Source organism: Macrotis lagotis, chromosome 1, assembly GCF_037893015.1.
Source record: "Macrotis lagotis isolate mMagLag1 chromosome 1, bilby.v1.9.chrom.fasta, whole genome shotgun sequence".
Lineage (NCBI taxonomy): Eukaryota > Metazoa > Chordata > Mammalia > Peramelemorphia > Peramelidae > Macrotis > Macrotis lagotis.
Genome location: NC_133658.1, coordinates 600,030,827 through 600,050,424, shown reverse-complemented (window position 1 = coordinate 600,050,424; position 19,598 = coordinate 600,030,827). Strand labels below are relative to the sequence as shown.

Below are 19,598 nucleotides of genomic sequence, written 5' to 3'. Positions count from 1 at the left end.
TAAATAAAAAAGAAAAATAAACAAAACGTTCCCATATTATTCCTTCAAAGGGGATCTATTTATTTCTATCCAAGTATAACCTACTGTTTGTTATTCTAAGAACTTTTTTACTTTTTGCTCTAACAATGGCAATCTATTCATGGTAAATTCTTTGCTTTCTTGTCATTGCAGACTTACAAAGTATAAAAGTTTTATTCCGTAAGTTGCCACTGATATCACCTAATAAAATAACATACATGACTATTAAATTCATCTTATGAAAATAAGCTCTATGAAAGTTTTCCTTTGAGGATCACAAAAAAAAAGGGATTCTGTAGTCAACTTTAGTTTATAGAAATTCTATATGAAATCTTTCTGATGTTCTATCTAACCCCACCATCTCCTTGCTGTTCTTTACACTAGAAACTCCACTTCCCTACTCTAGGCATTTTCACTGGTTGACTCCCATTCCTAAAATGCTCTCATGTGACTCTGCTTCCTGGTTTCCTTCAAAAACTCCAGCTAAAATTCCACCTTTTACAGGAAGTCTTAACAGATTCCCCTAAATTCTAGTGCCTTCCCTCTTTTATTTCTGATTTATCCAGTCAATAGCTGGCAATGTACAAAGTTATTTATATATTGTCTCCCTCATTAGACTGTGAGCTCCTTAAACACAGAGAATATTTTTTGAATTTTTATTGAATTAGGACAATGTTTGGCACACAGTAGGTCCTTAATAAATATTTTCTAATTGAAGTAGATTTTCCATTTATTCCTAGTTAATGGTAATCATTAAAAGGAAGTTATTCACCTGGTAATGAAATTTTGGGGAACAGAAATCCTTGACTACAGATCTAATGCTTGGATGTGGAAGTACTACTAATGAATTTCAACTATTTAAGTAAAAAACAGAATATTTACATTAATATAGCATTTTATAATTTATTAAACAATTTATATAACTTATCTCATTTCACTGACACAATAAACCAGTGAGGAAATTAGTACAACTAGCATTATTCCCATTTCACAGGTAAGGGAACTGGGTATTTGTGCAAGTTCACAGAACTAGCAAGAAACAGAGTAGGAATTTACTCAGCTTGTTTGATTTCAAATTCAAAAATCTTTCTACTCCATCATATTTCTTCTTCAATGTACTCACCTAGCCTCAATCTGGAACATCTTTCAATATCTATATGTATCTCATTAAGTCTTTCAAATCTTGTTCATGTTATCTATTTCTTAAAATGCAATTAAAAAAAGACTCATGTCTAAGACTCTTGTCTTTAATTTTTGCAACATTCTTTAAGAATTGGGACATATATAATCATAAGAATTGTAATTACAACAAATTTACATTCAATTAAATTATAGATGTGACCACTGAATATATAGAATTTGTTTTAAAAATGTTATGGACAGAACTTTACTGAAATTGACTTTTAAGTTCTCTAATGAATAAAGTATGCAAATACATACCTGTATATGACCATGTGCTACAAGTAATATCTTGAGACTCTTCATGTGAATGCTGCGATCCAATAGTTCCACAGCTTTGTCCAAGTCATCCTGTGTAGTTAATGGAATCACCAGCTAGACAAGTTTTAAATAGGAAATGTTTCAATTAGGAATAAACAGTGGTCACCATGATGCTTCTACACTGGCAGATTAATATATCTGATTGTTACATTGCCACACTAAGCCACAGTTCAAATTCTCTTATACTTTCAATCTATCAACAAGAATTTATTAAATAACTACTAGCTGACAGGCCCTAGGAATACAAGTACAATGAAAAAGAAACAATTAATTTAAAGTGAATTGAAATACAATGTAAATATTTAGGAAGATAAAAATAAAGTGAAAAAGTTAGATATTTCTGATATTTCTACCCAGTTTCCCAAAATTAATCATATGAGTTTGGTATAATAGTTACTACCCCTATACTAACTTTCAATTCTGGCAGAAAACAATTAAAACTTATTATCTAGGTATATTTCGTTATATGGTCATATTTTTATAATTGGCTACAAGTGCAATTTTTCTCTACACTTCAATTTTTATCTAAGAACGATGGACCCTAACTGTTTAGTTATTAACAGAATGATATGACCTTTCTAATGAAATATTTTCATGATTTACCTTTTAAATCGGAGTAGTATTTTATGCATTTATTAGTTCTGTTGCTTCTTTTGGTTTTTCAATATTAATGTTTTGATGGCATTTTAAATACAGGAAAAATACTTCAAAGAAATGGCAAATATTTTTCTTTAGCTTTTTTGAAAGTGCTTTCATTCAAGAGATATAGAATCACAGCTTTAGAGTCAAAAGGGAACTCTAGACTTAAATCTTCTTATTTACCAATGAGGAAACTGAAACCTAAGGAGGTTCAATGATTTAAGGTTGCATGGGTAAGTAAGCCAGGTGGGATTGGACACCAGGTCGTTTTTTTTTTTTTTACTCCAAAGTTAGTTTTCTTTTTACTATATATCATGATGCTTCCAACAAGGAAGAAACATGAATTATTGACTTCTTCCAAAAAATTTACAACAGGTTTATTTTTTAGTTCTCTAAGATACTGTTGCTTCTGGGGAGGGGGGGGAGACAACAACACTAACCTATAGTAACTAAATACTAATTTAAGTGATTTTAATTTGCTAACTTGAATATCTGACAATCCTGGAGAAGTTCTTGGAGTAGTGGTTTGGGTAAGTGCCCATACTTCTGATGTGGCAGAGTTGGGTTAAAAAAAAAGTCCCCCCCAAAACATTCTGTATTCTAAGGTCTTCTAGTCTTTAGACTAAGAATAGAAAACAATCCCCAGCCTATGGAAATTATTCTAAATAAATCACAGAATATTTTTCTTTCCTGCTTATTGAGAACATTTCAATTTCTTTCATGAACTGTTATATTAGTATAGGAACTGATTGATCAAAAATACAAATCGTTTTTGGATGGGAAGTGTAAGCACACAGCAAATGAAATCTAGTTTTAAAGGGAAGAATCTTTTCCTGTCTTTTTTTTTATTTTTTAAAGGCAATAGGGTTAAGTGTCTTGTCCAAGGTCACACAGCTAAGTAAATTTGAACTCAGGTCCTCCTGACTCCAGGACCAGTGCTTTATCCACCGAGCCACCTAGCCACCCCATCTTGTCTTCACATAGTAAAAATGAGAAGAGTGCACTGAAAAAAGGTTTTCTGTTCTATTGTCCATGAAAAAAATTCAATAAGGTTATTTAAATTTTTTAAAAATATTTGTTTTCCCAATGTTTAATGAATTTCTAATTTTAAAAGACTATAGTAAATATATTTAAACTAAAACTACTGAATTTAATCAGCAGTTTGTGATGAAAAAATTATTCATTTAAAAGACATTTCTGTAGTTATCATGAATATCTCTTAGTCTATACAAATTCATTATAATATTAAAATGACAATGAGATTACTGGCTGCTTCCTTCCATTTATTTCACTTTAAAATTCAAGGTATTAAAGTTTATTTTAAAGTTTTACTTTATTTTATCTAAATACACAATTCCAAATAGGGGAGTTGCTAGGTTTTATTAGCAAAAGAATCATATCCACAAAAATTCAGTCCCTTATACAGGAGAATGCTACAAATCTATGACATTAAGGTATATGATTAAGTTACTTTTCTAGTAGGGAAGGTGATTTTTCAGGAACTATACACTAATATCGAACTTCCCTCCTATGATTAATGATCTGTTGTTGTGACAATCATTGAATGAGTACTTATTAAGTGCCTAATATGGTCAGGAAGTGAATTATGTATGGGGTAGCAGCTAGGTGGTACAATGGATAGAGCACTGACATTGGAGTCTGGAGGAGATGAGTTCAAATCCAGTCTCAGATACTTGACACTTACTAGCTATATGACCTTGGGCAAGTCACTTTACTCTGATATCCAGGATCATCTCCAGTCATCCTGATTCAAATCTGCTCACTGGACTGAGATGACTCTGGAGGAGAAAGTGAGGCTGATGACTTAGCACAGCACCTCCCACTCAAATCCAAATCCAATTCATGTGTTTGTCTTGGCATCACCACCCTGATGCCATGGTCTTCTTCGAGAATTAAAGACAAACAGTATTATTATGTATTAGGGAACACAAGAAAAAAACAGTGAATCAATTTCTCATGGAGCTTATAATTCATTATGAGAAAATGGAGGAGCTTATAATTCATTATGAGAAACTATGTGTGTATATGTATATATACATAAACACAGAGAAACATACAGAGCAAATAAAAAAGAAATACAAAGGGCGGAGCCAAGATAGCAGAATGAAGACAGCATTTCCTGGAAACTCCTTCCCCAAAAAACTCCAAAAGCCATCAAATTATGACTCCATCCAAAATTTAGAGGGACAGAACCCACAGAAAGACTGAGTGATACATTTTCCCAGTCCAAGGTAACTTAGAAGCTCCACAGGAAAGGTGTGTTTCACCAGGAGAGGGAGCTGGAAAAAAGCCCTAGCCGCAGCCCAATCCATCCCAGGGATCACTGGGAACAACATGAAGGGGTGATGAGAGAACTCTGCTACAACAGAATGAGTGTGGACCGAGGAGCATGGGCTGCAGAACCTGCAGTAAGAATCTGGAGAAACCAGCTGCACCTCCAAAGCACAGCCCACAGAAGGTAAAGGGGTTGGAGGAGACTGCAGTAATCTCTCTGCTCTCCCTGGGGCAGGACTCTGCTGTTTGCCCACACTCAGATTCAGGTTGCAGTTTGGGTTTCCATACTAAGATAACAGGGACCCTCTTCACGGCTCCAGGGCAGAGGGGAACGCCTGTGGTCACCTACATATCAAAACACAGTCAAGAAAACATAAGACCTTGGAGGAATAAAGACACCCAGTGGGGTATCCCCCCCAAAACTCCAAAGTCTTGGAAGTGCTGTAAATTAGTCTCAGACTGAGGAAATAAGCAAACAAAAGAAAAAGAATCAGACCATAAAAAATTACTTTGGTCCCATGGAAGATCAAAACACATACTCAGACGACAAAATTGAAGCTTCCATATCTAAAACCTCCAAAAGAAATAGAAAATGGGCTCAATGCAGAAAAATCATGAAAACCAAATCAGCAGCTTGGTAAAAGAAATACAAAAAAATACTGAAGAAAATAATTTGTTAATTAGGCCAAATGGAAAAAGCAAAACAAAAGGCAAATAAGGAGAATGCCTTAAAAAGCAGAATTGGTCAGCTAGAAAAGGAAATTAAAAAGATTCTCTTTAGAAAATAACTCCTTCAAATGTGGAATGGAACTAAGTGAAGCTGATGACTTTGCAAGAAATCAGGAAGAAATAAAACTCTTCCAAAAAAAGCCAAAAATTAGAAGAAAATGTGAAATATCTCATTGGAAAAACAACCGAACTCAAAAACAAATCCAGAAGAAATAATTTAAAAATTATTGGGCTACCTGAAAGTCATGACCAGGAAAAGAGCCTAGATTTTACTTTTCAAGAAATAATACAGGGGTGGCTAGGTGTCGTATTGGATAAAGCACCGGCCCTGGAGTCAGGAGTACCTGAGTTCAAATCCGGTCTCAGACACTTAATAATCACCTAGCTGTGTGGCCTTGGGCAAGCCACTTAACCCCATTGCCTTGAAAAAGAAAAAGAAAAAAAAAAGAAAAAGAAATAATACAGCCAAATTGCCCTGAGATCCTAGAAGCAGAAATTGAGGGAATTCATTGATTACCTCTTGAAAGAGATCCTAAAAGAAAAACTTCCAGGAATATTATAGTTCAAATTCCAAAATTTCCAAGTCAAAGAGAAAATACTAAAAGCTGCCAGAAACAAATAATTCATCTACTGTGGCTCCATAGTCAGGACTACACAAGATCTGACAGCATTTACAACAAGGGCTCGTAGGGCTTGCAATATGATATTCTGAAAGGCAAAAGATCTTGGTTTACAACCAAGAATCAACTACCCAGCAAAACTGAACATTCTCTTTAAGGGAAAAGATGGACTTTCAAACTTTCCTATTTAAATAACCAGAGCTTGGGGCAGCTAGGTGGTGTAGTGGATAAAGTACTGGCCCTGGAGTCAGGAGTACCTGGGTTCTAATCCGGTCTCAGACACTTAATAATTACCTAGCTGTGTGGCCTTGGGCAAGCCACTTAACCCCATTGCCTTGAAAAAGAAAAAGAAAAAAAAAAGAAAAAGAAATAATACAGCCAAATTGCCCTGAGATCCTAGAAGCAGAAATTGAGGGAATTCATTGATTACCTCTTGAAAGAGATCCTAAAAGAAAAACTTCCAGGAATATTATAGTTCAAATTCCAAAATTTCCAAGTCAAAGAGAAAATACTAAAAGCTGCCAGAAACAAATAATTCATCTACTGTGGCTCCATAGTCAGGACTACACAAGATCTGACAGCATTTACATCAAGGGCTCGTAGGGCTTGCAATATGATATTCTGAAAGGCAAAAGATCTTGGTTTACAACCAAGAATCAACTACCCAGCAAAACTGAACATTCTCTTTAAGGGAAAAGATGGACTTTCAAACTTTCCTATTTAAATAACCAGAGCTTGGGGCAGCTAGGTGGTGTAGTGGATAAAGTACTGGCCCTGGAGTCAGGAGTACCTGGGTTCTAATCCGGTCTCAGACACTTAATAATTACCTAGCTGTGTGGCCTTGGGCAAGCCACTTAACCCCATTTGCCTTGCAAAAAAAAAAGAAAAAAGAAAAAAAGAAATAACCAGAGCTAAATAGAAAGTTTGATCTTCAAGTACAGGACTCTGGTGAACCATAGAGGGGGTGGAAGAGAAGCCCTAGCTATGAGGAACTTGATGATATTGAATTGTTTGTGTTCCTGCATGGGAAGAAGATAACTCATATGAACTTTCTCATTTATAAGAGCTGTTAGAAGGAGCATATATAGACAGGACACAGGAAGGAGCGGAATATAATGGCATAATATAGTAAAAAGATGGAGTCAATGGGTGATAAAGGGAAGTACTGGGTGGAAGAGAAGTAGAGGAAGAAGGAGCTAAGATATTTCACATAGGAGTCAAGAAAAACTTTTTCAGTGGAGTAGAATGGGGGGGGAAGGCAAGGGGGAATGAGTGAGCCTTCATTCTCATCAGAAATGGCTCAGAGAGGAAATAACACTCACACTTAATAGAATATAGAAATCTATCTTACCCTAGAGAAAAATGAGAAGGGATGGGATAAAGGGGAATGGGGGGAGAAGGAAGGGGGGGGAATAAGTGATAGAAGAGAGGGAAGATTGTGGAAGAGGGTATTCAGATACAACACGATTTTGGACAGGGACACGATGAAAGGAGAGAGAAAATACAATAAATGAGAGTGGGGAAGAATAGAGTGGAGGGAAATACAGCTAGTAATAGCAACTATGGAAAAAATATTGAAGCAACTTCTCTGGTGGACTTATGATAAAGAAGGCAACTCACCCTAGAGACAGAGCCATTGGAATCTGAACAAAAACTAAAGTACATTTTTTTCTCTCTCTCACTAATTTTGAAGTTTCTCATCTTCTTGGGGGGGGGGGTTATGTTTACTCTTATAGCAAAATTATTTCAATAATATAAAATAAATAAATAAATGCAAGGTGTTTACTGAGGAGGACACTAGTAGCTGGGAGAAATTAGGCATTAGGTGGTTCATTGGATTTAATCAAATGACCTTAGTTTGAATTCTAGCTTTGCCACTACCTATTTGTGTGACATCGGGCAAATAATTTAACTGCTTTAGACCTCAGTTTACTCAAATGTGAAATGAAAACTGGGGTTGGACTAGATAAATTCTAGAAACTTTTATAGCACTGCTTCTATGATACTAAAAATGAAACACATAAATAATCTTAGTATCACACTGTTCTAATCAACAAGTAAGTAAGCTAAAAACCTCCAACTGCTGGAACTAAATTACTTACCAGCTTCTGATTACAATTTATGTAACATAAGAAACCTGAAAGAATTGTACCAGGAAAGCTAAAACCCAGAAAAAGCGAAGTCTTATAAAAATTGTTATAAAAAAAAAGGCTAGACAAGAATAAAGAAAGAATGGGGGGCAGCTAGGTGGCATAGTGGATAAAGCACTGTCCTTGGAGTCAGGAGTACCTGGGTTCAAATCTGGTCTCAGACACTTAACAATTACCTAGCTGTGTGGCCTTGGGCAAGCCACTTAACCACATTTGCCTTGCAAAAACCTAAAAAAAAAAAAAAAAAAAATAGGCCCTCAGTCTGGAAAAAACACATATTGAAAGAGAAAAAGCAGAACCAATCAATGATAAAACTAGAATATTGTTATTTCTATTTCCTTCACCAAGGAGGAGCTGGAAAAATTGGAACAAACTGAAACAAAATTGGACAAAATGGAACAAAAAAGATCAGAGACAATTGGCAGAAAATGTCCTGGTCTTTATGGTAGTGGAAGAATCTTGAGATATATAGATTCTAGAAACCAAAGATTGATGAACCTGATATCAATCTCTAGCAAAAATATATAAGGAACTATAAAATGGATAGATTATAAGCAGTTAAAAATCAAAATCATAACACAATCTTATTTCCTTCCATGATGATTTCCTTCCACTGATAGATAATACCAAGATTCAAAAGGAAACATTTAAAAATTCATGTTCAAATTTATTTAAAATATGAATTTTAAGTTGTATAAGTGTGAGCTCTATAATAGACAGTAAAGTGTAGTATAGTAAAGTAAAAGTTAAGTGCTGAACTTATTAGAAGTCTGGGTTTGAATCCTGCCTTAGGCCCTTTCTAACCATGGGGCCTTGGTCAAATTACTTTATTTCTCAGTCTCAGTTCATTATTTATAAAATGAATATGATAATATTTGATAAAATTTCCCATAGCTGACATGAGTAAAGTACTTAAAAGCTTTAAAGTACCACAGCTGATTGGGTTAGGTGGTGGAATGGACAGAGTACTGGTCTTGGAGTCAGAAGGACAGGAGTTTGAATGTGACCTCAGAAACTTGATATTAACTAGCTTTATGGCTCTGGGCAAGTCTCTTAACCCTGATTGCTTTATATGCAGGGCCATCTCCAGTTGTCCTGATTCATATCTGGCCACTGGACCCAAATGGCTCTGGAGGAGAAAGTGAGACTTGGTGACTCCCCCCAAATACTCAAAATTCAATTAAAGTGCTAGTCATGATATCACCTCCCTGATGTCATGATCTTCTTTGAGAATGAAAGACAAACATTGTTATTGCATAGGAGTAAGATTCATCTTAATGTGGTAAAAGGAAATAATCTCAATTCACCTTTTTTTATGTGAGAGACATAGAAGTTTGTATATTATATTTCTAATACTTAAGATAGATCCAGAGTGAACAGATCATATATGTATATCATAATATATCTTAATATCTCTGACTAACAATACTTTCATTATTGCTTTCTGTTGCACATAGCTTAACATAAAAATGTTTCCCAGAAGGTTTTTTAATGGTGAAAGAAAAAAAATTTCAGGTTTTCAAGTCATGTTTGAATAGTGTGGCTGAAGCTAATCAGAGATATATATATAGATAAAATCTATGCTAGAGAGAATAATTTGACAAAAAATTAATTTTTAACATATCTCAAAGGAGAACTTTCTCATAGGAAAAAAACCCAGACAATATCATTATCTCAAATGAGGCACCTAAGACAACGTTTAATAACTATCAATCCCCACTTTCTTATCCTTATAAAATCTTTGTAATCCTTACCTGTGCATGTATCAAGTATATTCTTGATGAAAATATGAAAAGAAAATAAGTATGCTTTAGGAGATAATCTTCTACAATAGACCACATCTTGAGTCTGAGAGTCATATAAATGACTTGAGAATAAAGAATAAAAGATCCTATAATATTTACTGAACACTGAGAGAGAGAGAGAGAGAGAGAGAGAAAGAGAGAGAGAGATCTCCATAATGGACAACATTGGGAAGATGGCACAACTGTTTTAAGGATCCCTGATTATTTCCCCTCAAAAATCCCATCTTTCACAACAATATCATTCTAATAGTATATGACTGTTAAACATGAAAATGACAATTTCAGAAGAACTGGAGATATGAAACCAACACACACATGAAAAGAAGAATGAATTGATGTAATTAGGCTGCAGATTACCAAAGGTGACTTTTTTATTCAGAAATGGTACAAAAAATATCAAAAGATATCTTAGTCTGGAAAAAGAACTTGGTTGGTCATGTAGCAAGAATGAAAAACATCAAGTGTACAACTTTGGTGCAGTACTGGTGGACATGAAATATGAGTACTATGGAAAAATCTCTACTATGGAAGATTTGGAGAAAGACAATGAAAAGAATCGTATAGGATAAGAAGTAATCTTTTGTTAATTAAATGTGCATATTCTAAGACAGTCCTGGATCCACTTTATTTCTCCTACACTATTTGGAAATTTCATTAGCTTTCATGGACTCAATTATCCTCTTTGTATTCAAAGTTACTTATGAGTCCAAAGCTTCAGATTTATGTCTCAAACTTTCCAATATCTTGAATGGAATGAATGACCCATAGACATCTTCAACTCAACATGTCCAAAAACAACTTATTATTGTACTTTGCTCCCTAAACTCTTCCCTATTCCGATTCTCCATTACTGTTGAGGGCACCCAATATCCTCCAAGTCACACAGGCTCATAACCTATGTGTAATCCTCAACTCCTTATTCTCATTTCCCCTATTCAATCTGTGGTCAAGTCTAGTAGATTTGTACCTTAGTAACATCTTGCACATGACCCTTCTTTTCTCTGAAATTGCTACCAACTTCATTAACTCATCCTGGACTATTACAATAACCTGCTGGTTGGTCTCCCTGCCTCTCTCTCACCTCTCCAAAGTGTAGGTCTGACCATATAATCCCCTTACTCAAGAAAATCCAAGTGTCAACTCTTACCATTTCCAAGAAGAAATATTAAATTTTCTATTTGATATTCTAAGTCCTTTATATCCTGCCTCACTCTACTTTTTAACCTTTCTAGTCTTACTGTACTTTATGGTCTCCTATCTACTCTGCAATTCAGTATCATCAGTCTCCTTGTTATGCTTTGTACAAGAAACTCCATTTCCCTAACTTTAGACATTTTCATGTTACCTACTATTCTTGGAAAATTCTCCCTCAACTCTGTTTCTTGGACTCCTTCAAGTTTCAGTTAAATATAGGAAGTCTTTTATAATGCCCCTTAATTATAATGGCTATCTTCTGTTGATCATTTCCTATTTATCCTGTATATGTCTTGTTTATTCAAAGTTGTGTTTGCATGTTTCTTTCATCTTTTGACAAGGAGTTGCTTTAGAACTGGGATAGTCTTTTATCTTCCTCTGTATTCCCACCCACCCACCCATTTCAAAGTTTGCTAAACAGTGGGCACTTAAAGATGTTTATTGACTGACTTCTTCCTCTGATTATCCAGAGTTGAAATTGAGGAACTGGACAAGTAATCAAACAACATCTAGTCCTATGCTAAGAATAAGATAGGAAAGCTTCAGTTGTGAGTTAGAGACAAATATAGCTATGTATATAAATTCCACTGACTAATATATTATTATTATTATTATTATTATTATTATTATTGAAGCTGAACAAAAACTTCATATGGAAAGGTTGGAGGGCTTGTGTGACAAAAGAAAGGGAAAATTGCTAATAAATATTGCTAACAAATAAATAATAAATATAATAAAAAATTCATTGTCTTTCTGTAAATTATTATTATATAATTTTCAATGGAGACTTTGACAATTTTTTTGACAAATCAGAAACATAAACAAACTAAAATATAGACAGATAAAATGTACAAAATTTAATTTTGTTTACTTCCTCTAGCACACACTATCCTTTTTGAATACTAAGAAGTCCTGCCTGAAACACTCATCCAGATTAAAAGAGTATAAAATTATTCAATTATTTATTCAACATTTATAACTGCTTACCACAGGTATTAAATATAGAAAACAGGAGTTCTTTAGGTTACCTCATTATTGGTATAATGAAGATCCATAGACTGTCCAAAAGCAATTTTGGCTTTAGAACTCAGCTCTTCTAATCTAAGTGGTCTGGGAAATTGAAGGATTCTGTAAAGAAACAAATGGTTGAGGTTTTTGTTGATCTTATAGCCCAATCTACAGATCTTCAGATTTAATCTTGCAATAAAGATTGTGTACTGATTAAAAGACAGTAAAAGCTGCATAGAGCTGACCTCAAAAACAGGAAGACCTGAGGTCAAGAGTCTTGCCTCTGATACATCTTAGTTGAGCAGATATATGATATGGCCATAGGGAAATTTTGGTGCTCAGGTAGCTTAGGCAGATGAATCATTGACAATACAATTAGTGAAGGTAGTTTTCACACTGGATGTGAGTGCCATCTCCCACCCTACCCCCAAAAATGATTAAACAGACATAAAATTCAGAGAATATATATGAAAACATTCAACTGACATAAACAAATTGGCAGTTCAAATTAGTGTAGTTTTTCACATTTTCTCAATTAAAATATATTTTGTTTTCAATATTTTCTAGTCTGATGACCATACAAAATGATAGGTGGGCATTAAAAAAGTAATGTAAAGATTAAAAAACTATGGAAATATAGTGACAGAATTTTCACTCAGCAGGGGTAATGGTGATTTTCAGTAAAGTTTTTTTGTGCATATAAAAATACATTTCAAATCAATTTTATTAGTTTGAATACCCTTAAAAAAGACCTCAAAATGTTTTCAATACACTTCAATATGCCAACTGATTATTTAAAAGATACTATTTAAATCAATTGGATTGAATTAACATATTTTTCACTCACAACTCTTGAATTATACAATATATGAAACAAATCTGAAGGATAAACTCAACATTAATATTTTGAATTTAATTTTAGAAAATTAACAGTATAATTTCTTACTTTGTTTAGCAAACAGCAATAAAAAAAGAAAGATCCCCCCCCCCAGTAAGAATAAAAGAAACTCTCAGTTTCAAAATTCTAATATTCTATTTGCACGGGTATTTTGTTCACCTTTGAAATGTCAGATCTATAACCCAAAGAAAAACACTAGTAAAAGTTATTGGCTTTTTTTCAAAAAAAGTTTCATATAGATCGTTTTAATAACTCAATTTAAAGAACCTTTATGACCAAAGAGATTTTGATCAGATAGAAAATAATTCTCTCTTTGCAAGCTATGTACATATGAGCTTTCAAATATCTATTTAGTATTTAACTACCTCAAGTTACTGAATGATCAATAGTCTTCAAATACTGTCATGGAAAAGTCCATATAAAAGATAAGATACTAAGTGTTGTTTATTTTTATTTAGAACAACAAAAGAATTGAACATACAAAATAAGAATTGTTTTAAAGTTATTGTCTAACTTGGTGGAATCTACCAACATTTTTTGACAATCTGAAATAAAAATAACATAGTAATCAAATTAGAGGACAATTAATACACGAACATACTTCTTTATAGAGACACATCATTTGGAGCTTAACTTTCAAGAGACTGGGTTTTAAATGTCTGTTCTACATTTTATCTACAAGTTATCAAAGAGTAATTAATGCTTTTTCAACTTTATTCAATGAGACTATATTAAAATCCACTTTAGTCTCTTTGCCAAGAAAATAGCAAATGTGCATGAAGAATCAAACACAATTGATAACTAAACAATAAAAAAATCATTGATAGCTTCAGCAAGGTATCTAAAAGATACATTCAAACTAATGAGAAAAACAACCTCATTAAAAGGGTTTATCTTTATTCTACTTTACCTTTTTTCACCCCGATGTTCAAATTTGACTCGAACATCATTCTATAATGAAAAGACAAATTGTAGACGTAAATGAAAATCATTAAGAGATAGATAGAAATCAGCTATGATCTTTGATTAAGTTCTAATTTTTCTTTAGATAAAAATTAACATCTATAACATAACACATCATTAGTTTTAGAACATTAAAATACTTTATATTTCTTCTTTCTTTTTTGTGTTAGATACTGTACAATTATACCTCTAAAGTTTGTAAAGCATAATTTTCAAGAAATAAATCAGCTGAAACAAAGTAATTTTTTGAATGATTTGAAAAAATTATTATTATAAAAAATACTTTCCTTATAGTACATTTAGGCTTTACAGAAAATTTCATATTAAATAAAACTCAAGACACTAAATTAAAAATAAAATATCAATATTCTTTCCTGCTTTCTAATTAGGAAGTAAATATAAGGAAAATTTCTAAGTATTATTATCAATAGAAAAATTTTGACTTTAAATCAGTAGATACTTGAGCCTAATTTAAATGAACTGGAATTAAATATCCAGACACTAGATTCTACATATGTCCTTTAAAACTACTGCAAGGGCTACGTGTGATAGTGCAACCCTGGATTCCCTGATGATAGGAACCCTGAGGCAATTGGATTGCTTGAGTTCAGGAGTTCTGAGACAGCAGAGATAGAGCTTCACAGATTTTTGGATTAGTTAGGAGGTGAAGTGGATAGAACATCAGCTACAGAGTCAGGAGTCCTTAAGTTCAAATCTGATCTCAGACACTTAAAATACTTATCAGCTGTGTGATCTTGGGCAGGTCACTTAACCCTGATTGCCTCACATACAGGGCCATTTCCAGTTATCCTAGCCACCTGACCCAGAAAGCTCCAGAGGAGAAAGAGAGGCTGGTGACTTTGCACAGCACCCCCTCACTCAAATACAATTCATTTGCTTATCATGGCATTACCTCCCTGTTGTCATGGCCTCCCCTTTGAGAACAAAGGATAAACATCATTTGTATTAATAAGGCAAGTGGGGAGCCACCAAGCTGCCTTAAGAAGGGACAAAACAGGTCCAGTCAGAAAAATGGAGTAAATTAAAACTTTTGTTGCTGACCAGTACTGTCATCATGCCTGTGAAAGTCTCCTATACTTTCAAGTTGGATAAGACAGAAATTCCAATCTCCAAAGAACAAAACCAAAAATTACAAACTCTAAAACAATAAACAAAACACTCCCTCTCTCCAACCCCCCCAAACCAAAACAACAAAAACACCAACCCAAACAAAATCAAAATACTTTTTTAAAGGGGAAGGAGGATGATGAAGATGATGATAATGTTTGTTCTTCATTCATGAAGAAAACCATGATTTATCAGGGAGGTGACGCCAAGACATTTATATGAATTTGAGGAAGGAATATACTAAGCTAACCAATCTCACTTTCTCCTCCAGAACTATCTGTGTCCAGTGGCCAGATATGAATCAGGATTACTGGAGATAGCCCTCGATGTGAGGCAATCAGGGTTAATTGATTTGTCTATGGTCACATAGCTAGTAAGAGTCAGGGATCAGATTTGAACGTAGGTCCACCTGACTTCTGGGCCAGTACTCTATATATATTGCACCACTTAGCCACCCCTAAAGGACAATAAGACAATTTACATAGCAACATTTTTTGTTTTATGAAATTATGAAGCAAATACCTGTTTTTTGGGTGATGAAGATTTTGGTTTTCTGGTTTCCTGTAAGGATAATGATGGTCGACTGGCCTTATGGAGGACAGCCAGATCTTGCATTATTGAATCCAAGGCTTGCTGATCATCTGTTTTTAAAAATATCACATGCAGAAACTATCATTTCAACATACATTAAGACTAAACAAAAATACAGAAATTTGAAAAATACATTACAGACCCTCTGAATAGGCTGCTAATGAACTACATAGTGTAACAAAATTATGATAATTAACAACAAACTCAAAATATAGTTATATAAACTTTGTTAAAGTATTATTCTTGGGATTCACACACAAAACTATCTTATAGGCAAGATAATATTAAAATAAAATTATATGGTGGGTCTCAGGATATGAGAATATGACAAGGAAAGAATAGTAGCAGAAAATGTACCTAATAATTCAAAAGAGAAATTAGAAGATAAAATTAACATTTGGGTAAAGATAAAAAAGTACTGTGTAAAAGTAGCGATAGGTTGTGAATAGACTGTCTGCTTTCTGATAGGTTAATGGAAAATTCATAACTAACATATACCACAACAATGGTATTTCAGTATGGCTTAGTTGAAATGATTCTATAATTCTAGGTCTTCTCAAGAGAGCAATGCATATTTGGGCTTTTACCAGATGACATATTATTTAATGTGATCCTGTCACTGAAGAATTTAGTACAGATTTTATAGTTGGCATCTGCAGACCAAAAGGATGCAAAGTAGGATGCAGCAGCTCACTTTTTTTTAGTTTTTTTTTTTGCAAGGCAAATGGGGTTCAGTGGCTTGCCCAAGGCCACACAGTTAGGTAATTATTAAGTGTCTGAGACTGGATTTGAACCCAGGTACTCCTGACTCCAGGGCTGGTGCTTTATCCACTGCGCCACCTAGCCACCCCACAGCTCACTTTCTTTAAAGGGCTTTAAAAAGTTTACAACTTATGTTTTCTCATTTGAGCTTCACAACAAGGTTGTGAATTTAATATAATAAAAATTGCTATGCCCATTTTACAGATGTCAAAATTGAATTTGAGATTAAATGATTTGTCATCACACAATTTCTCAAGAGCCTGATGTGACAATCAAACTCAGGTTTTCCATATATATATATCACTTAATCTATTAAACCAGGCTATTTGAAGAAATATAGGAAAGTAGATGGCAACCATCAGTGTTGCTTCCATGTGTCCTCCCCCATTCTCCAAGTAGTTCATAATTGTTCAATAAAAACTACAGAGAGATGAAAAGGCTGGGAATGGCCCAAAGGTCTAGGCTGGAATTTTTCACCAGAGTTGGAAAAGGCACTGTGGTTGTTCCTGTAGCTATATAACATAGCATGTCATCTATCTGAAATCAAAGGAGATCACTGAGTCTTGGGTCTGAAGTCAGAGAGACTAGTTTTAAATCCTAGCTCTGCTGATATTTCTGTAAACTTTGGGCAAGTCACTTGTCCTCTGTGGGCTTCAATCTCTTCAAATATAAAATGAAGGTGTTGGACTAGACATTGATGATATTTGAGATTTCTTTTAGTTCTAAAAACCTATGATCCTATGAACTAAATAGAGCATTTAAAAACTTTTCAATATCCCTTATGGTCATTTGTTTCCTCTTAATTTCTGAGAGATAAAATAAGCTACAACTCTAGTTAAAGCTCTAACAAACAAGGGGGTGCCCGGTTGGTAATGTACAAATAATAGGAATATTGAGAAAAACTGACTGCATCATCTAAAGAGGTGATACCAAGAATGGCAATAGCTTTGCCCTAGATTTTTAAAAGCGGAATTCAAAGCTGCGATTCCATAACTGGGTTCTCTAAAAGGAAATGTAACTGGCCAAGAATGGAAAGCTCCCTGAAGTGAACTAATAAAACTGAAAATGACTAAATGAAAAAGATTAATAATAGCTATAAAAGGACTCAGGTTTGATGATGTCTTTATTGACTTTTGTCATATTTTGTGGCTTTTTTTTACATAGTATCATAAAATTTCACTTTTGAATATAATCATCCCTATTTATTTTCTCAGGTAGCCTTTCCTTGTTAATTTTTTGTTGTTTCTATCCTCTCTGCTATGGAAATTCTCTTCAGACTGAAAAGTGTACAATAAATCTGACTAAAAGGAAATTGAAGCCCAAGATAAAAGAGGTTAATGAAGCATAGTATTGTTCTAAACAAACTGCAGTTTCCTGATCAAATCAAATTACATTTCACCTAAGTGAAAGAAAGTGTTGCAAAACTATTAATAATCTTTGAAAAAGCATAACCAATAGCAGATCTCAGGCAAAGCAAATGTCTCATTTTTAAAAAATATTTTTAAAGGTAGGTTCTAGAAATTATAAACTAGTGTAGGTTGTCACTGGTCCTATGCAAAATTCTAGAATGGGTCATTAAAATCATTAAAAATTGGCTTTTGAGCAGTAATCACTAAAAATGAGCATTATCCATTAGTTAACATCACAATAAAGGATAAGGTAGAGGAATGTACACTGGAAGACAGTATTAATTAGGCAAATCTGGGTTGACTGAGTGACTTACTCAAAGAACAGATAGTTATCAAACTTTCACTGGTCATGACCTTTTAAAATATTTTTATCAACAAGTCTGAACCAGATACAGATAAAATGCATCTGCAGAGAACAAGGAGATGGGAGGGATAGATAATAACACAGAATGATCATATCAGTATCCTAAAAAATCTCTGTTGGGTAAACACAATATACTAAAGATGAAATGTAAGAGGGACAAATGAAAAGTCCTACACCTGGGTTAAAAAAAAAAATTCTAAAAGTTTTGGTGGACCACAAAATCAATGAGACTGTGGTTGCTAAGACTGGTTATACCTGAGTTTTGAACAAAATACAAAAATACAAGACAAAATAATTTAATCTGACAATGGCTCCTATGACTTAAGAATTTAAGTGGGCTAAAAATTCAGTGATTCAGGTCTACTGTGGCTACCAAAAAAACCAGTAGGATAGAAGGCTGAATTAATAAAATTTGGTAGTTATCATTATTAATCATTTAAGAGCTTATTAAGCACTTACTATGTGTGAAGCAATATGTTAAGACTACAAAGATAAAAGTGAATGTCTGTTTTACATTCTAACAGGGGAGACAATTTGCACATTTATGAATAGATACAGAACATATATATATAAAATGAATACAGGGTAGCTTAGAGAAGCTTAGAGACTGGAGGGGTTGTTTAAGAAAGGCTTCATCAAAAAGCACTTAAGGGGTGGCTAGGTGGTACAGTGGATAGAGCACTGGCCTTGGAGTCAGGAGTACCTGAGTTCAAATCTGGTCTCAGACACTTAATAATTACCTAGCCGTGTGGCCTTGGGCAAGCCACTTAACCCCATTGCCTTGCAAAAAACTTTAAAAAAAAAAGGCACTTAAGTCTTGAAGGAAATCATAAATTTAATGAGGCAGAGAAAAAGGAATAAATTCCAGAGAAACAAGCAAGTAGGCTAGTGTGGCATAGTTGCAAGAGGGGCAGTTAAGTATTAAGAATATTAGAAAAGTAGTAATTGCTGTGAAAAGCTTTAAAATTAGAGGTCTTTATATTTTATTCTAAAGACAAAAGAGGTATTGGAGTTTAATGATCAGGAGGATGGCATGATCAGCTTCAGGAAAATCACTTTGATAGCTATATAGAAAATTGGTTAAAGTGGGGAAATTTGAGGCAGAGAAGCCATTTAGGAAGCTGTTACAGCAGAGGTGATGAGAACCTGGAGTAGGGTGATACTTACATGAGGGAAGAGGAAGATACTTTATTTGAGAGACATTGTCAATCAGTCTATACACACACACACACACACACACACACACACACACACACACACACACACACACACCACTTACTGTACTCAGCACTGGAGAAACAATTAGAGGCAAAAGATAGCCTTTGCATAAAAGGACTCAAGGATCTCATAATATAATGGTGGAGACAAGCGTACATGTCCAGTTCAACTATATTCACAAAAAAGAGCAAATAATTTTAAAAGAGACACCAGAATTAAGAGGGGTTGGGAAGATGAGATTTGAAGAAAACCAGGGAAGCCTATAAATGGAGATAAGAAAGGATATTCCAAGCATGATGGACAGTCA

The 19,598-nt window shown here is 34.0% G+C and overlaps 1 protein-coding gene across 1 annotated transcript in view; it reads right to left on the bottom strand.

The window, feature by feature from the left end:
- Positions 1-19,598, bottom strand: part of MAP3K2 (mitogen-activated protein kinase kinase kinase 2) — a 109,741-nt gene that overhangs the window by 41,658 nt on the left and 48,485 nt on the right. Inside the window, exons 3-6 of the mRNA XM_074214935.1 lie at positions 15,470-15,588; positions 13,767-13,807; positions 11,979-12,078; positions 1,459-1,572 (exon numbers count right to left, since the gene is read on the bottom strand). Of these exons, the coding sequence (XP_074071036.1) occupies positions 1,459-1,572; positions 11,979-12,078; positions 13,767-13,807; positions 15,470-15,588 (374 nt within the window). The remainder of the gene's footprint in view (positions 1-1,458; positions 1,573-11,978; positions 12,079-13,766; positions 13,808-15,469; positions 15,589-19,598) is intronic.